At 41.6% G+C, this 16,136-nt stretch overlaps 2 protein-coding genes across 3 annotated transcripts; both read left to right on the top strand.

Moving 5' to 3' along the window:
• The first annotated feature begins 3,784 nt into the window (after positions 1-3,784).
• Positions 3,785-7,770, top strand: LOC105901627 (free fatty acid receptor 3-like). Its single transcript, XM_012829110.2, has 2 exons — positions 3,785-3,929; positions 6,266-7,770. Exon 2 carries the CDS (start codon positions 6,301-6,303, stop codon positions 7,282-7,284), a length of 984 nt encoding a protein of 327 aa, XP_012684564.2. The 5' UTR covers positions 3,785-3,929; positions 6,266-6,300; the 3' UTR covers positions 7,285-7,770.
• Positions 7,771-10,066: 2,296 nt separating this feature from the next.
• Positions 10,067-15,541, top strand: LOC105901628 (free fatty acid receptor 2). Of its 2 annotated transcripts, XM_012829111.3 has the most exons (3): positions 10,067-12,584; positions 12,791-12,865; positions 13,883-15,541. In XM_012829111.3, exon 3 carries the CDS (start codon positions 13,953-13,955, stop codon positions 14,985-14,987), a length of 1,035 nt encoding a protein of 344 aa, XP_012684565.1. In that variant the 5' UTR covers positions 10,067-12,584; positions 12,791-12,865; positions 13,883-13,952; the 3' UTR covers positions 14,988-15,541. The 2 variants fall into 2 exon arrangements, with proteins under 2 accessions (XP_012684565.1, XP_042565004.1); XM_042709070.1 differs by lacking the exon at positions 10,067-12,584 and having other exon boundaries at positions 12,606-12,865.
• Positions 15,542-16,136: the final 595 nt, after the last annotated feature.

The raw sequence follows: 16,136 nt of genomic DNA, 5'->3' as shown, positions 1-16,136 counted from the left end.
GGGTTTCATGTCAATGGTAAACACTAAGAACCCATGGACTGCAGTATTAAAGTAAAGTGTGTGTATATATATATATATATATATATATATATATATGTCTGTGGATGTATACACATCTGATTAATTTATATACAGCATGATGTTAAGAAGTAAAGATGCAAAGAGACAAATGTGGGTTTGTGGTTACTCTATGTCAAGCGGCAATGCTACAATCATTCCTCTAGAGGGAGCCAAAAAAGTGGCAGACAGCAAAATATACACACAGAAATGTGTACCAAGGAATCTGAAAACAAATCTACACAATACAAACGTGCTCGTGAATAGGGCACTGCTCAGTTGCATAGCTCTCTGACTTAGTGTGTGTCTATGACTCTGACTGTTCGGAAACCACTGAGAGTGAGAGTGAAGCAGGAAACTTTGAGCGATGTAATATGGCATCAGGATTGAGTACTGTTTGCTTGTAGTCAGTAATAAATGTGAACATGGTACTCTATTGTCTGTCTGTGTAATCTGCCTATCTATCTGTCATCTATCCATCTATCTATCTATCTATCTACTATATCTATCTATCTATCTATCATCAATTTTCATCCTTTCATCAATTTTCTCACATGCAGGACACACAAGACATACTGCACAGTGGGCATACATTAGTATTCATAAAGTCACACATTGAACAGCTCATCATGATATCTGGTGTCGGGCATTCACTTTTACTTGTAAAAGTCTCTAAACTTAAACTTCTTCTCTTCAGCTTTGTTAAGCCTGTTCAACCATCACCAGCTACCAACACTGAATGGCCTCTTCTTCCCCTTCGTGCTTCAGCTGAGGGCTTGGCTACAGGCATCAGGCATCAGGCCCTTCAGCAGTGCTCTACGAGTGCAAACCCGTCCTTGCCGTCCTTCTCTGCCGCTGCTTCCACTTTTCATGTTCGTAGTCCCAGCGACTGCCAAAAACTAGCGGTTTCTGTCACAGTTCAAGGTCCTGTGGCCTTCCCTTCCTGCTTTTTTTTATATCTAGGCTACTATTACTGTACTTCAAGTGGAAAGTCGAGGTTTCATCTGGACAGGGATAGCATCCCTGGTGTCACTGGGTTTCACATGCTATGGGGGCCGGGTTTCACATGCTATGGGGGCCCATAGAAACTAGCTGTTTCTAGTTATGCATTTAGCAGTCACTTTTATCCAAAGTGCCTTACACAATGGTAATTGATTGTTAACCTGTTAAGGTCTGCCACCATCAGTGGTACACACAGTTTTTCACAGGCCCCTGGCATATATACCATACTCATTATTTGATTGGATAATATTTTTGCATTCATAACATTTTTGTATTAATTAACATATTTGCAGAGCTTCTTTCACAGTTACTTTGCTTAGTGACAACTTAAGCTCAAAAAGGGCCCCTCCTACATACTAACTCTTTCCTGTGTCCCGGGTCTTGTTTCATATGGCGTCACTGAATATGGTTTTGATATGATGCAACATGCACTGGCAAATCACCAAGTCATGACTAATCACTGAACACCAACTCTGAATGTGGAAAAAAACTGTCACCTTTTGTTAAAACACCTTTAGCTTGGTCATGTTGCTCATGAACACAAGGACTTTCTAAGCCATTACTGCGATTATAATAGCATCATAATAGTATGTATGTAAATATGTATGTAATGTAATCTATGTAACTACCAGTCGAGTTCATTGTGTGTTTGTGTGTGTGTGTATATATACACATCTGGGTTCACATTCAGGAAGTATTTGTCACACCTGAAGTCAGTGGGGGTTTTAGTCTCTTTTACCCTCAGGCTAATTAATATGACCACAGTGAGTCCACCCCCATTTAGACCCCTTTGTCTAAAGCAACAAATACTTTATTTCAGGACAAGGTATACTATATATAATATAAACAGTGTAGTATATTTGTCAATTTATGTTCAGATTTTGCAATTACTTGTACATTGCCAAAATCATTGAGATATAATTTAGTTTTCAGATTCAGGCTATAACAATGAGAAGTAACAATGACAAAATAAAAACAATAGGCATTATTGATCATAATTTTATGAATTTTGCTTCATAAAATTATGATCAGGTTTCTGGCTGCTTCCACTCTGCCAAACAGAGAGGCTTTCAGTTCCTTTCAGAAACAAGTTCCTTCATAGGGAAAACAGATATTGGTACATGCATTTTCAGTGGCTAAGCATTTGAATCTGGCAAAGAGAAAAGTTTTGTGTTTCACAAAGGAAATCCTCCTTTACGCAAGAATGAAACATATCTGACCGTACAGCCCCACCTTGCACAACTAGTGGGTTGCAATGAACAGGGTGTGTGTGTTTTCCTTTGTAAAATGCCTGTTATCTGTGTTGACTGATTTGACACTTGAAATTCCAGTAAGAAAATTGCACACTCTTGTGTTGTCCAGTAGATTTTCCAGTAGATTGTGAAAGACAAGACCAGACTAGCTAACACACCAGCCTATTGGGTAATAAAGTGCACCATAAGAATAAACGCCAGGGGCGAGACAATAGCAGGAAATAAGTATGGGGGGGGGAACAAGCACAGCAGATCAAAGGAAGTAGCACGGTGTAAAGAGCCGAGTCTTGAAGTTTTAAAGGCTGAAATGAAGGAGGGCAGGAGTCACCAAGTTCAAGTATTTTTGAGCAGTGACTGAACCTCCTGCCACCCAAATCGTCAAAATGAGTCAGAACACAGGTGTATGTGGGGGGTTATAGGAATGAGAGAGACCAGTGATGTGTTTGGGGGGAAAGAGCTTGAATGACTATGAGAGAGTGGTGTGTATTAAATGCAGGGGGCAGGTAACGTATATTTGATGATGCAATTTCTTTAGCTGGATAGAAATAAAGTCCTCTCTGTCTGAAAAGGAGGAGATAATCAAAGAGAGAGAGATTGTTGCCTCAGCAAAGCCTACAGCAGAGAAGTGTGTGATGAGCAAGGACTGTATCAAAAGAGCAAAGATTTCAGACAGTAAGACACAACTCTTTGGTTAAGTCCATTCAAAGCCACCTGAATTGTGAGCAGGGCCACAGACTTGTGAAGATGCTAATAGCAAGAAACTTGACAGGTTTGTCATATATTGTCCAAGTCAAGTCAAATTTATTTAGAAAGCACATTTAAAAACAACTCATGACCAAAGTGCTGTACAACCAGAGCAGGCAATCACAATAAAATATAGAATCAAACAAATTGATTGCGCTAAGTCACTGACCTTGGATTGAATGTCATCTGATCCTTTTCCTATTCCATATTACTGACCGACACAAGCAGACCTATGTGTAATGAACACATAAGCTGAGTAAAGAAGGATTTTAATGTCATGTACTTTTCTTGTAATTGCTCCAAACCCTAACTCCAAACCTGAACCTAACCCTGACTGTAAAACCATGGATTTGACATGGATAGAGGAAATATAATATAAAAAGCACTGTACTAATTAATGAATTAATTACATATGAAGTGCACACCACATCGACCTACTTAGATAAATCAAATGTAACCCATTAACACATAGAAATGTTGCAAAGTTATAGTAAATATTTGTAGGTGTTATGTAGAAGTGCAGATGTGGTCTCTGTTATATGGCCGCCCTGCTGTGCGGTCCTTATGGAAAGCTGAAAGTTAAAACTGAAAGTTATTCATGAGTGATGGATGTCTTTGGAAGATCAATTTAGGGTCAGTTTTTTTCCATATGCAAAGAAATGTGACGCATGTTGTGGTCATTTGTCAATGCAACACCCTTCATAGTCAACCTTCAAAAGTGGAACTCCCTGTTTCCTCCTCTCTAGTGGCTGTGGTTAGTGCTAAGAGAGTTGGTACGTGTGCATCGCAGCATCATTGCAAACAAGTCTTAACAAAAAGGAAGCTAGATGTTTTCATCTTCACATCAGACACCGGGGGTTCTGCCTGGATAAGGTATGCGTGCCATTTTCCTCAAATGCATAGTTCAGTCAGAAATGTGTCTTGAAGCTATAAGACAAAATGTAACCTACAAATATAAGCAAATTGTAAATGAAATCTTTAGTTTTACTGGAAGCGCTTTGTTTAATATTTAGTCCAAAGACCGAAAGAGTGACAGTGAGTGGCTGTGCCATGGTGTTCGCACTGATTAAGTAAAACTTGAAATATATAGAATGATGGATTGTGATAATTGGGCTCTGGCTTATAATTATAAAGTCTATTTACATTTAATGAGGTCTTGCCTATGTCTTGTTTGTCATAGACAAATCCATTTCACTGTTCATAATTCATAGCATGACACACGGGCCTCCTGTGCGTGGGCCTAGTGTATATAAACCTGGCACTCCTACTGATAACAAGTGGGTTAGGTGAAAGTGGTTTGTAGTGGTTTAATAGGCAGGCGTTTCAAAGGCTCTTCACGTGCCACTTGTCTGTAGAGTTCATGATTTTTGACAGGGTTGTTTGCCTGCGCCAGTCTCCGAACCAAAACAAGCACGTTCACCACTGTCCCTTATCAGTGCAGGTTTTATGGCTTCTCCTTTATGCCCCAGCAGCAGACTGGAAACTAATAGAGGATCTGGTTGAGTGAGCTGGTTTGATATACTGCCTATAGCCTGTAGTGAACTCTTGCAGTCACGTGTTCTCATGTTTATAACTGAACGCCTGTTTAAACTGTGAACGCTGAGCCTAATGACGTCTTTTCATGTGTTTTGTTTTCCTAGATTGCTTTGTGAGTGCGGATATAACTTAATTACAATCCTTATTACAGGACATTAACAGCAGGGAAATGATTAATTAGTTTAATAGGATTTGGGGCACAGTACATCGCTTTTGAATAGAATTATTTTACAATCAGAACACAAGCTAAAATTGTAACATGCTGTACTACATTGGACAGCAGCAACACAAGCTTGGTGTAGACATGGTTGGACATAGAACCAATAGCTTTGAGCTTTAAGCCACAAGCTCAGCAGGAAGTGTCAAAATGCCAGGCAATAAAAACTCAGGCATCTCTGTGATATGTAATGTTAGGTTGTGCTGTCAGTCACCAAAAATATATAATATTACAATATATATTTATATATCATAAAGATATTGTATAAACTGTGATACTGACTAACAGCACTATCATCTCTTCAAGGTGTAGGACATCTGCCAGCTGGGTCATTTTAATTTCAATGGAGGTAATCCGTTCTCTGTAGATTACGTTTTCCTGTGGGCCATTTTTACAACCATTGCCCATGTCACTCAGTTGAGCACTACGGCATTGTTTCATTTTAACACTGAAGGGTCATTGAAAAAGCATTTTTATTACTAGATACTGTAATCTGGGACGTCGGAAGCAGAGAATTGAAGTAATCCCACATCTGCTCTAGTGTAAGAATTCAATTTTCCCTCCGCAAACGGCGTCCTTCACAGTGGAGTGAACGCTAACCGAAGGAGGGATTGGTGTTGTCCTGTTCTCTCTCCTCCATGTGAACACTGACTGAAGGAGGGATTGGTGTTGTCCTGTTCTCTCTCCTCGATGCAGAGGCAGGTGTGGCTGCTCGTGCACACATATCTCTGCACAAGAGAGGAAGCCCTGTCAACACCTCACATGGCCTAACATTCATGTGATAAAAATAAATGCAAATATGCAAAGGAAATGCAAAGCAAAATACATTATATTTCAAATGTTTTAATGTATATATATGGCTATTTAATGTATCAGAGATGGCTGCCGACAGCAAAGCCAGTAACTGATTATAATGTTTTTTTTTGTTAGATTTGTTCATCTTTTTTTCATTCTTTTGTGTTACTTTCCAAAGTACACTGGTATGTATCGTGAGGTGCCTCGAGTCTGTCACTGTACCAGGGTTACTGAAAAAAAGATAAAAACGAAATAAAAGCTAGAATGCACAATGCCACACAAACTAAAATAGAATAGAATTGCAGGTAAAATCAACCCCCCGATTTGCACTGTGGTTGTTATGGTTACTGTGGTTGTCATACCACTTTATCCATATCTTTCTGACTTCTTGAGAGACACTGACCTACTAAAATGGACCTGGGATGAATGAAATAAATCATATTTGATATCATGCTTCCTTTCCTGCCCTTTTCAGCTTCTTTATATCAAGTGTTCATAATAGCAGAAAAACTTAAACTGACAAAAAATGTATGTCAATTTTTACTACTTATGCACTCGTAAAACTAACTAACACTCGATTGACACTTGAGGTGTTTGTGTGTTTCCTGCTGTAGGTTGCCATGTTGGTTTACACTCGATGTGTTTGCGTTTCCTGCTTTAGGTTGCCTAGGTTCCTGCTAGTGAATCTAACTCAAAATGGAGATACAACCCAACAGTCAAGTAGTCCTGGCAGTCTACATAATCTCCTTCGTAATCGGGCTCCCAGCCAACATCCTGGCTCTCTTCACTTTCATCAAGAAGGTGCGACAAAATCCAACACCCGTGGATATCCTGCTGCTCAATCTCACCGTCTCCGACCTGGTCTTCCTGGTGTTCCTGCCTTTCCGAATGAAGGAGGCCGCGGACGACATGAAATGGAACATGCCATACTTCCTCTGCCCTTTATCGGGCTACATCTTCTACATTGGCATCTATAACAGCACCTTCTTCCTCACGGCCATATCTGTGGAGCGCTACCTTGGGGTCGCATTCCCCATCAAGTACAAGCTGAATAGGAGGCCCCGCAATGCCGTGATCTTTGGCTTTGTGGCCTGGGGGATCTCGATGGCGCACTGCAGTATTGTCTACATCATGCAGTACTACGACCACAACAACAAGACGGCCATTGACCCGAATGAACGCGACACGTGCTACGAAGAGTTCACCTCGAAGCAGCTAAGCATCCTCCTCCCGGTCCGTCTTGAGCTGTGCATCGTGCTGTTCTGCGTGCCGCTCGTCATCTGCTCATTCTGCTACATCAACTTCATCCGCATCCTGTCGCGGTTGCCCAACATCAGCCTGCGTAAGCGCAACAGGGCCATCGGCCTGGCTGTGGGAACCATGCTGGTGTTTGTCGTCTGCTTCGGGCCCTACAACCTGTCTCATGTGGTGGGCTACATCAACTGGAAGAGCCCCACGTGGCGCAAGAACGCCGTGCTCACCAGCACTTTCAACATGTGCCTGGACCCCTTCATCTACTACTTCTCCTCGTCTGCGCTCAGGAGCACGTTCAGGAACCTCATGAGGAGGATGGTGGACAGGTTGCGCCTGCGGTGCTGCAGCAGGGCATTCTACTGCCCCTCGTTGAACTGCACAGATGCGGATGAACGCACACATACCTCCAACGATAGCTCACGCTAGGCTGGCCCAGGTCTGTGCTTCAACTCATACTAAGGTGACCTTTGTTTTGTTTTGTTTTTGTTATTTTTAGTTTTTTGTTTGTTTGTTTTTGGAAGCAGCTTTTTTATTGACATTACTGGAATTTCTTTCCTGCTTGAGAGTTGCAACCCTCGTGTTCTCAGTCAGTGCTTGGTGATTGTGCTGGCGTGATCAGCCTGTACTTTTTGTTCCTTTTGTTTTGTTTAAAAGGACTTTTTCTATTGACAAATCTAGGACTACTTGCAACATGTTTTATGACCTGCAGCCGTTTGAATGTAGCAACCCAGATTATTTTGCTTTACTTCCTCCTGCAGAGAAAAACAGCATAACATCTAACGCACCCACTTTTTGTGGTCTGATGGCTGATCATTCCATTTATGGTGATTAAGATGTTTCAGTGACGCTTGGATTCAGTCTGTTGTAATGTTGCACAATGAATGGATATCCATAAAGAAATATTTACCTAAATTTATGTCTTGTTTTTTATTTTATTTATTGTGACGCTTCACCAGGGGCGGTTTTAGGCACGGGCGACCCGGGCAGCCGCCCGGGGCGGCACTTTTTCATAAGACGTGGGGGGCGGCAAGAGCACTTTAAAAAAAAAAATCATCTGGGCCACGAAGCGGTTTTCTATTATCTATCATATCACTGTGTGTGGAATTGGCAAATTGGCGCCCCCTGCAGCTGCAGGCGCCTCTGCTCGCTAAGAAGGTGCCGTGGACAGATCCTGAGTGAGAAGGGAGAAGGGGGAAGGGGAGAGGGCGCGGGGTACAGTTCACCTCTGGGTCTCTTTCTTCCAAATAACGCACATTCATAACATTATAATTACAGGCCTATAATTCCTGCACGTTTTCGTTTTTCTGAATTGTGTGAAATGGCTAATACAAATAGGTAATACAGAACGATTATGTGGTCACCAAGGGCAAGGTGAATTGGTGGAAGGACATCACTGACTGCTTCAACTTATCTCAAGATAACTATTGAAGGATGCTCAAGTGGACAAGGTAAAAATGTGTTTTCAGTCAAGTGTAACTTAACCTAAATTCCTATTAAGGCAACCAGTTAATGTTGAGCACCAACAAAATTGTTTGCTAGCTAGCGTTAGCTAGCTGATTTGACCATATTAGGGTATGAACATGTTCATTCATCTTGACACTAGGCTAAAGTGTTAGCGAAGTCCCGCTAGCCACAACTAACAGAATATAACAGCATACAGAGTACTAGTATAATCTTAATAATGAACAGGTCGATAGCTAGCTGGTTAGACCATATATTTCCTTTTGACACAACTATACTAGCCAGCGTTAGCGAAATCCCGTTAGCCACGATTAGCTAACTCAACTAAACCATAATGCATGTTGAGTGCTTGCACAACCTAACTTGCAGAGAGCTGGTTAGCTAACATTAATGTACATGATGTGTGCATTGATTCTCTTAAGTGTGTTATTCAAATGTTCTATTGAAGGATTTGTGCAATTGATACATTTAAGTTTGTCTTTCACTTATATTGTTATAATAAAAAATAAATAAGATTCTTTTTTTTTCGGCGGGGGGGGGGGGGGGGCGCTCAGAGGGAGTTTCGCCCGGGGCGTAATTCCATGTAGAACCGCCACTGCGCTTCACTGAGGATTTCCGTGAATGTTTTTTATGACGTTTATGATAGTTCATTCCATGTGCATTGGCCATATTGCATTTGCATGTCAATTCACTACTATAAAGTTTTCACTTTCACTAAAAGAGTATCAATTCTGCTGGTAATGTTACAGCCGAATATCGAGAAAAGGTTGTTTTTTATTCAAAAAAAGGTAAGTATTTTGTGTCAATCAGTGCTGATTCTAGGCTGAGTTTATAATTGCATTGGTATGAGAGAAGCAGAGCTTGTGACTCCACAACAACATGATGGGCCTTTTATCATCCTTGTATTGCCTTGCCAGACAAATCAGTCACGTGACATAAAATGTCAATCTTAAACAATTTTATTGTCTCTGTACTGTTAGCATTGCATAGTTTAGCTGTTTAGCAGTTGTTTAACTTAACAGTTGCCTTTGGTTCACACAGTTCAAGTTCATGCAGTGCAGTGGCAGTTTTTCCTGTACGCTGAGAGACATTTTCTGAATCAATTTCCTATTTTCTCAAAACTACACACACATTCTCACAATGACACTCACATCCGTAGCCTGCAGTCATCTAACTTTCAGGTCTAAATAAAACTTTGCTTTCAGATGACACAAACACACAAGCAGTCAAATACACATACTATGTGGCTGTCCTTTACACACTTGAGGGATTATTTGACATCATTTTTTTGATTATTTTTTCCCTGAAATTGACATTCTATTTATTTTGAACTTTGTGATGTCATGTTACTGGCACACAGATTATCCTTAAAGACATTCAAAATAATACTATAGAAAATACTGCACTAAAATACTAAATACTTACAATATCATACTGAGAATAATACTATACAAATACTTTACTAAAATACTAAATACTGCAACAATTTCATACTGAGAATAAGAAATGCACACATTTTCCACTGCTTTGTTACTAGCAGTGTATACATGCTGACTGAAAGCCTATGGTGATTATTCTGATAATCACCATTCCCATCGATTCTCATCAGCAACACACAAGATGGTGGGTGTGTGTGTGTGTGTGTGTGTGTGTGTCTGTGTCTGTGTCTGTATGTGTGTGTGTGTGTGTGTGTGTGTGTGTCTGTGTGTGTGTGTGTCTGTGTGTGTGTGTGTGTGTGTGTGTGTGTGTGTGTGTGTGTGTGTGTGTGTGTGTGTGTGGAGTTTACGCTGTTGTCCACTGCATAGGTATTGATGGAGGCAGACAGCAGGTTACAACACCACAGGAAGATGACCTCCCCCAGAACTGACCACTGACTTTATATTGAGTGCCCCCATATGATGATTGGCTGGTGATTGCCAAGTAAAAAAAGCTGAGTAACACAAACCTGAATAGACCAGACAGAAATACAAAACATATCCATTCTGCTACACTTTGTGTGCCTAATCCACGAAACTTCACATGCATTGACTGCATTGCCTGATTGTAGCCCCACGCAGCTTATATGTAAAATAAGGTTTGTGTCGCTAGGTGGACGAATCCCTTTGTTCTAGCGTCCCCTGTATTGGGATAGGCCCAAAGCACCTTTTGGACAATAGCTCAACAACTGTTACGCCAAAGTTGGCCTCTAGGAGGCGCATGACCATTACGACTCATTTGTGGAGTGATGCCACCAAGTGAATCATATTACAAGGAAAAAACCCTAGCACTTCACTAGCTAATATCTTGTGATGAAAATGTTCAAACTGACATTTCACACTGTACATTACTACCAGATTCTTTTGACGTACATCAAATCTCACGAAATGATGTCCATGGGGGGCGCTGCAACCGACACATTTCAGTATCTTCAGAACCACTGAACCTGAAGTGCTGCCAACGACCAGTCAAAGTTCAGCTCCCAAGACGTGCCTGTGATGTAAAGGATCAAACTTAATGGCGTTCTGCTTGGATCCCTGCTTGCAGCTATATTTAAACGTATTATTAGGGTAGTGTACACCCCTGTCCTGTCTTGTTGATACCTTACATTTAGTGTTGTTTTCAAACATATTTTTGCCTTCAACTAATAATCCTACATTTTATACATACATGCATATTTCTCAAAACTTTGTAAGTAAATGCCAAGTACATTTATACAATGAAGCTCACATTGTTCCTTATGTAAATTTCACAAAATGCTCAAATTTAACACAAGAATATATCTGTTATCACACTCATGCCTAATATTCAAAAACCTTCATTTTATTTTGCAAATGTGTTTTTTTTAAGGGTTGAGGGTTTCTTGCTGAGGGAACCAACTATAGTGTGTTAGCAACCAGGAATGTTTTTAAGATGTGTCACCACAAAATACAAGTTGTGTTCAGCAGATAAAGAATTTGAAGGTTGATATATGGGTTAAGAGTTTCACTTCTCTTTCTTTCTCCTCTTCCTTTCTCTCTAAAACATAATATGAGAGTGTTAGATGCTGACCTTCCATCTTGAGAGTGATTCCTCTGTTATTTGTCACTTCCTTAAAGTATTTTCCAGAGTTGGACCATCTCTGATCGTTGCTAGTCAGTGTTTTTTTCTTCACATTCCTGCCTTGCTGAGTACAGCATCAAATAATTCAAATCCTCTTCAATAGATTTACATCATAAGCTTTTCATCTCACATCCATCCATAATATACTACTAAACTACATTAACCATTATGTGTATATAGATAGGCCCATAACACTTTATGAATTCATATTTGCTACCTTACCTCATAGAACATTAACTCATACAGTACTTCCTCCAGACACATTCCTTTCGGTACAGGGAAAGACTGAAATAGTTTACTGGAAGGCCCTTTGTTTATGATACCTCTGTGAAACCTTAACCGCTGAGAATTGCCAGTTTGGGGAATTTTTTCCAGGTTTGCCGTCGGAAGGACTGAAGGGGGCCCTTTTCAGAGCTGTCAGTGTGAGGCGGCTTTATCGCGTCACCTGCAGCGCACAATGAACCTGTGAATCATCTATAGGGAAGGTAAACATGGTCACTTTATTAGGTTTAGTCTGGGGACGTGGGGCTTGTTTAACCAAAGCACCAGGCAAGGGTGGGGCAGCCGGCAAGAGTGGGTCAATGCCAGTAATGTCTGTCCCACTTCTCACCCTCTATTATTCTCTCTCTCTCTCTCTCTCTCTCTCTGTCTTTCATTCTCTTTATTTCTCACTTTACTCCATTCATTTTACCTGTCATCTCTCGCCCTCTCCACCTTAACAACTCCCTGGCTTCATCTCTCTTCCTTGCCTTTCATAATCCTCACCCCATGCTGCACCTGACACACTGGAATATAAAAACTGATAACGGCACGTCTCTCAGAGTATAAACAACATCTCTCCGGGGGGAGCGCTGGAACCTCTTCCAACTTCCACTCCAACGTGAACGAGAGCAGAGGTCAGCGCTGGAGTTACCATGGAGTTAGTGTGTGACTACCACGGAGAGTGTGTGTGATGCTGCTGAGTGAGAGGGAGGGAGGTTATTCCACCCTCTTATTAATTTTCCATTATCAGGACCGAATATTGAGGGCACAGAGTAAACACAGACTGGCGGAGGTGGCTTGCAGTGGGCAGGATCCTACTGCCACTGAATAAGTAAGCAACGCTGGAAGACAGGAGCAGACTCTACACACACACACAACACACACACACACACAGACAGACAGGCAAAGCAGACGAGAGAGAGGAGGTACGTTTTTGACTTTTATCATCACATGTTTGTTCATGTTTTTGCTCAGATTTGGGGAGAAAAGGTCATCTGATGAACAACTTAAAGTAAAGAGTCCTAAAGAAATCAATGTTATAGTAAGAGCTTTGTGAAATGACTTAAGGTGACTCAATGGGTGAGATAGGTCCTTGTCGTTTGTACTAGTCGGTGTGATTCTCTTTATCCAGGGTGAGCTTCCAGAATTCATCATCATCATCATCATCATCATCATCAGTCATGCACATATGAGAGCTTTGGAAGAGGTATTTTCGAACATTTGTTCTTATGTTCTGCTGAGATGTAACAGAACCTAACCTGTACCTGAAAATAATCTTTAAGGGTCAAGCTGGTTGGATATGGTCAAGCTTTGAAACAGCATACATTTCTTAACTAGCTACATAAGGTAGAAAGGGTATAATAACTTTTAATATATAAGTTCCTTATATTATCCTTTTACGTACAACTGCCACTTTTCATTATGACTTTAGTACACATGGACATTGTGTTCTGGTAGTGAGCATCACTATCAGTGTTTTATCAAAACAGTAGGAACCTGGTTATCAAGCCTTAAGGTGATTGTGTAATAACCAATGACTTTTATTAGGTAACTGCAAACATTTTGACATGATAAAGTATTTAATAACTGTTCATATGAAGGTACCGCTGACTGGAATTACATTAAAGATGGTTTAAATGGAATTACTTGCTGTTGCTTGGCAGACAAAGTAGATATTGAAGTATTAGTTTTAATAACTGACGAATATAAAATGTATCACTTCTTATTTTTTCATTGATTTACCTTCATTTATCTCATGGTGATATGAGTATGCTTTTATCACATACAACTAAAGAAAGAGGGAGATAAAGCACAGTAGAGGTTTATGGTATAGAAATACATTTAGATGATGCCATCATCCATCATTTGTTAAACAGGAGGCAAAATACAATCAATAAAAATACAAACTGAAAACATTACATTAAGCAGATGTGATTACAGACTGTACTGAAAACACACACAAAAGGATAGAAAGAACTGCTACATGGTTCAATGATTTCTGATTCACTTTAACTTAAGTCCTGTAGTCATTCAACAGCACTGAAATTGTCCACTCAAATTACTACAAATGTTTCTGTGGAAAACATTTCTAAATATTTTCTTTCTGGAACATCTGAGTGCTCTTCCTCCTTTACAGACTTTTTAGTGCCACTCAAAATTACTTGCTGTTTGCTGTGTTTTGTGTGTGTGTGTGTGGGGGTGTGTGTGTGTGTGTGTTCGGCAGACGTGCTGACACCATGTGACGGCTGATCTGTTCACCGCATCCCACGCGTCACATCCACCGCGGAGTCACCATGCAGGAATGCCAGACGCAGCTCTGCCTCTCGGTCTACATCATCACCTTCATCACCGGCTTCCCCACCAACATCCTGGCCTTCTACGCGTTCATCCTGAAGGTGCGCCGCAAGCCCACGCCCATCGACATCCTGCTGCTCAACCTCACGGTGTCCGACCTGCTCTTCCTCATCTTCCTCCCCTTCAAGATGCAGGAGGTGGCCAACGACGGAACATGGAACATGCCCTACTTCCTGTGCCCGTTCTCGGGCTTCATCTTCTACATGACCATCTACAACAGCACCCTCTTCCTGACGGCCGTGAGCGTGGAGCGATACCTCGGCGTGGCCTTTCCCATCCGTCACTCGCTGAACCGCCGCCCAGTTTACGCCGTCTTGGCCAGCATCTTCATCTGGGTGGTGTGCTTCATGCACCTCAGCATAGTCTTCATCATGCCCTACTACAACCCCAAAACCCCCTCTGCCTCCGGTGCTGACGTCAACAGCACTGAGCTGGGGCTTGTGGCGCCCATCCGGCAGCGGCCGAACGTCTGCTACGAGAACTTTTCCGACGCTCAGCTGGAGATCCTCCTGCCGTACCGTCTGGAGCTGTGCGTCGTGCTGTTCTGCGTGCCTCTCGTCATCTGCTCATTCTGCTACATCAACTTCATCCGCATCCTCATGCGACTGCCCAACATCAGGCGGCAGCGCCGCGTCAGGGCCATCAGCCTGGCGCTGGGCACGCTGGTGGTCTTCACCCTCTGCTTTGGGCCCTACAACGTCTCGCACGTGGTGGGCATGGTCACGCACAAGAGCCCGCAGTGGAGGGACCTGGCCCTCCTCCTCAGCACCTTCAACGCCTGCCTGGACCCCTTCATCTTCTACGTGTCCTCGTCGGCGGTCAGGAACATGCTGGGAGACATGCTGCAGGGCATCTGGAACTGCGTGCCCGTGTGGGACAGCAGCAGACTCCGCAAGTGCTTCGTCTGGAGAATGGACATCAGCCAGACCAAAAAAGTGACTTTCACAAATCCTGATGAAATAAATGCCCTCTGACAAGACACCAGTGACAGTTTGTTTTTTGTCATTTCTATTTAGATGTATGTACTGTGAGCTATTTCTCTTAACTCACCTCAGGCCTGCTTACTATATTCAGACTAAATCAGCAGCAGGAAATGGAATACCTTGACGTACACAATGAGAAAATCACAAGAAGTGGAGGAGGAGGATGGCTCAGATCTTCCTCATGGTGAGGTGTGACACCTTTTCACTGAAAAACTGGCTCTCTTCACTAAATACAGACTTTATCATTCATCCGCCTCACTGGAGGAAGTCAACTATATTTGACCCTACTAATAATTTCGCTTTTCTGGTCATGTTTGCATAGTGAAAATAGCAAACAGAAACCTATATATATTGTGGGGTGATAACCCAAGCAACCATATTGCTTTTGAAAAACTCAATTAGCTTCTGGTACATCTCCAACAAGATAAGGTATATGTCCTGATGCTTTGTTCTCTGCTAGTGACCACTGGATGTATATCAGATTAGTAATCATGAAGTATGTTATGAACAGGTTTATTATTTACAATTACAACCACTTTCTACCAGTTCTTCTTTCTTCTTCTTTTTTTATGCTTTATTTATTTGTCTCACTTCATTGTCTCTCACTCTGTGTTGTGTGTGTGTGAGTGTTTGTGTGTGTGTGTGTGTGTGTGTGTGTGTGTGTGTGTGTGTGTGTGTGTGTGTGTACAGGATGCTTCTGCTAGTTCATGGAAACATTATACCAGTAATGATACCCAACTCAGGAAGCTAAAGAGCTCAATAGCATTTCTATTCTATGACCTTTATTATCAGTAGGCCTGTTCAGTGTTCAGCGGAAAGGGCACAGTGGCTTTGTTGATCTGGTACTTCCTTTAGCGGTTCTGCAGTTTGTATACACACAAGCACATACAACGTAAGTGTGTAGAAACTTGAAATGCTTAACACAGATATCGGTTCCCATGAATTTAAATATAAATCATCACATAAAATGTCCAAAATAAATCAACTTCCCAGAACTGTTGCATGTTGTTGGGTCTCATATCGTGTGTTTTTGTCTTTCTCTCTTCACTTGTCTGTTTGGAATTCTGATTCGTCTGATGATATACACAATCATATACAATAACCTTGTCCAAGAGGCTGCCTAAGATAAACTGTAACTCA

This window comes from Clupea harengus, chromosome 11 (genome assembly GCF_900700415.2).
Source record: "Clupea harengus chromosome 11, Ch_v2.0.2, whole genome shotgun sequence".
NCBI lineage: Eukaryota > Metazoa > Chordata > Actinopteri > Clupeiformes > Clupeidae > Clupea > Clupea harengus.
The sequence above is the reverse complement of the archived record's forward strand: the minus strand, read 5'-3'. Positions and strand labels throughout refer to the sequence as shown.

What these genes read in the sequence shown, in the direction of transcription:
- LOC105901627 (XM_012829110.2), top strand. Translation starts at nt 6,301, where the DNA reads ATGGAGATACAACCCAACAGTCAAGTAGTCCTGGCAGTCTACATAATC.
- LOC105901628 (XM_012829111.3), top strand. Translation starts at nt 13,953, where the DNA reads ATGCAGGAATGCCAGACGCAGCTCTGCCTCTCGGTCTACATCATCACC.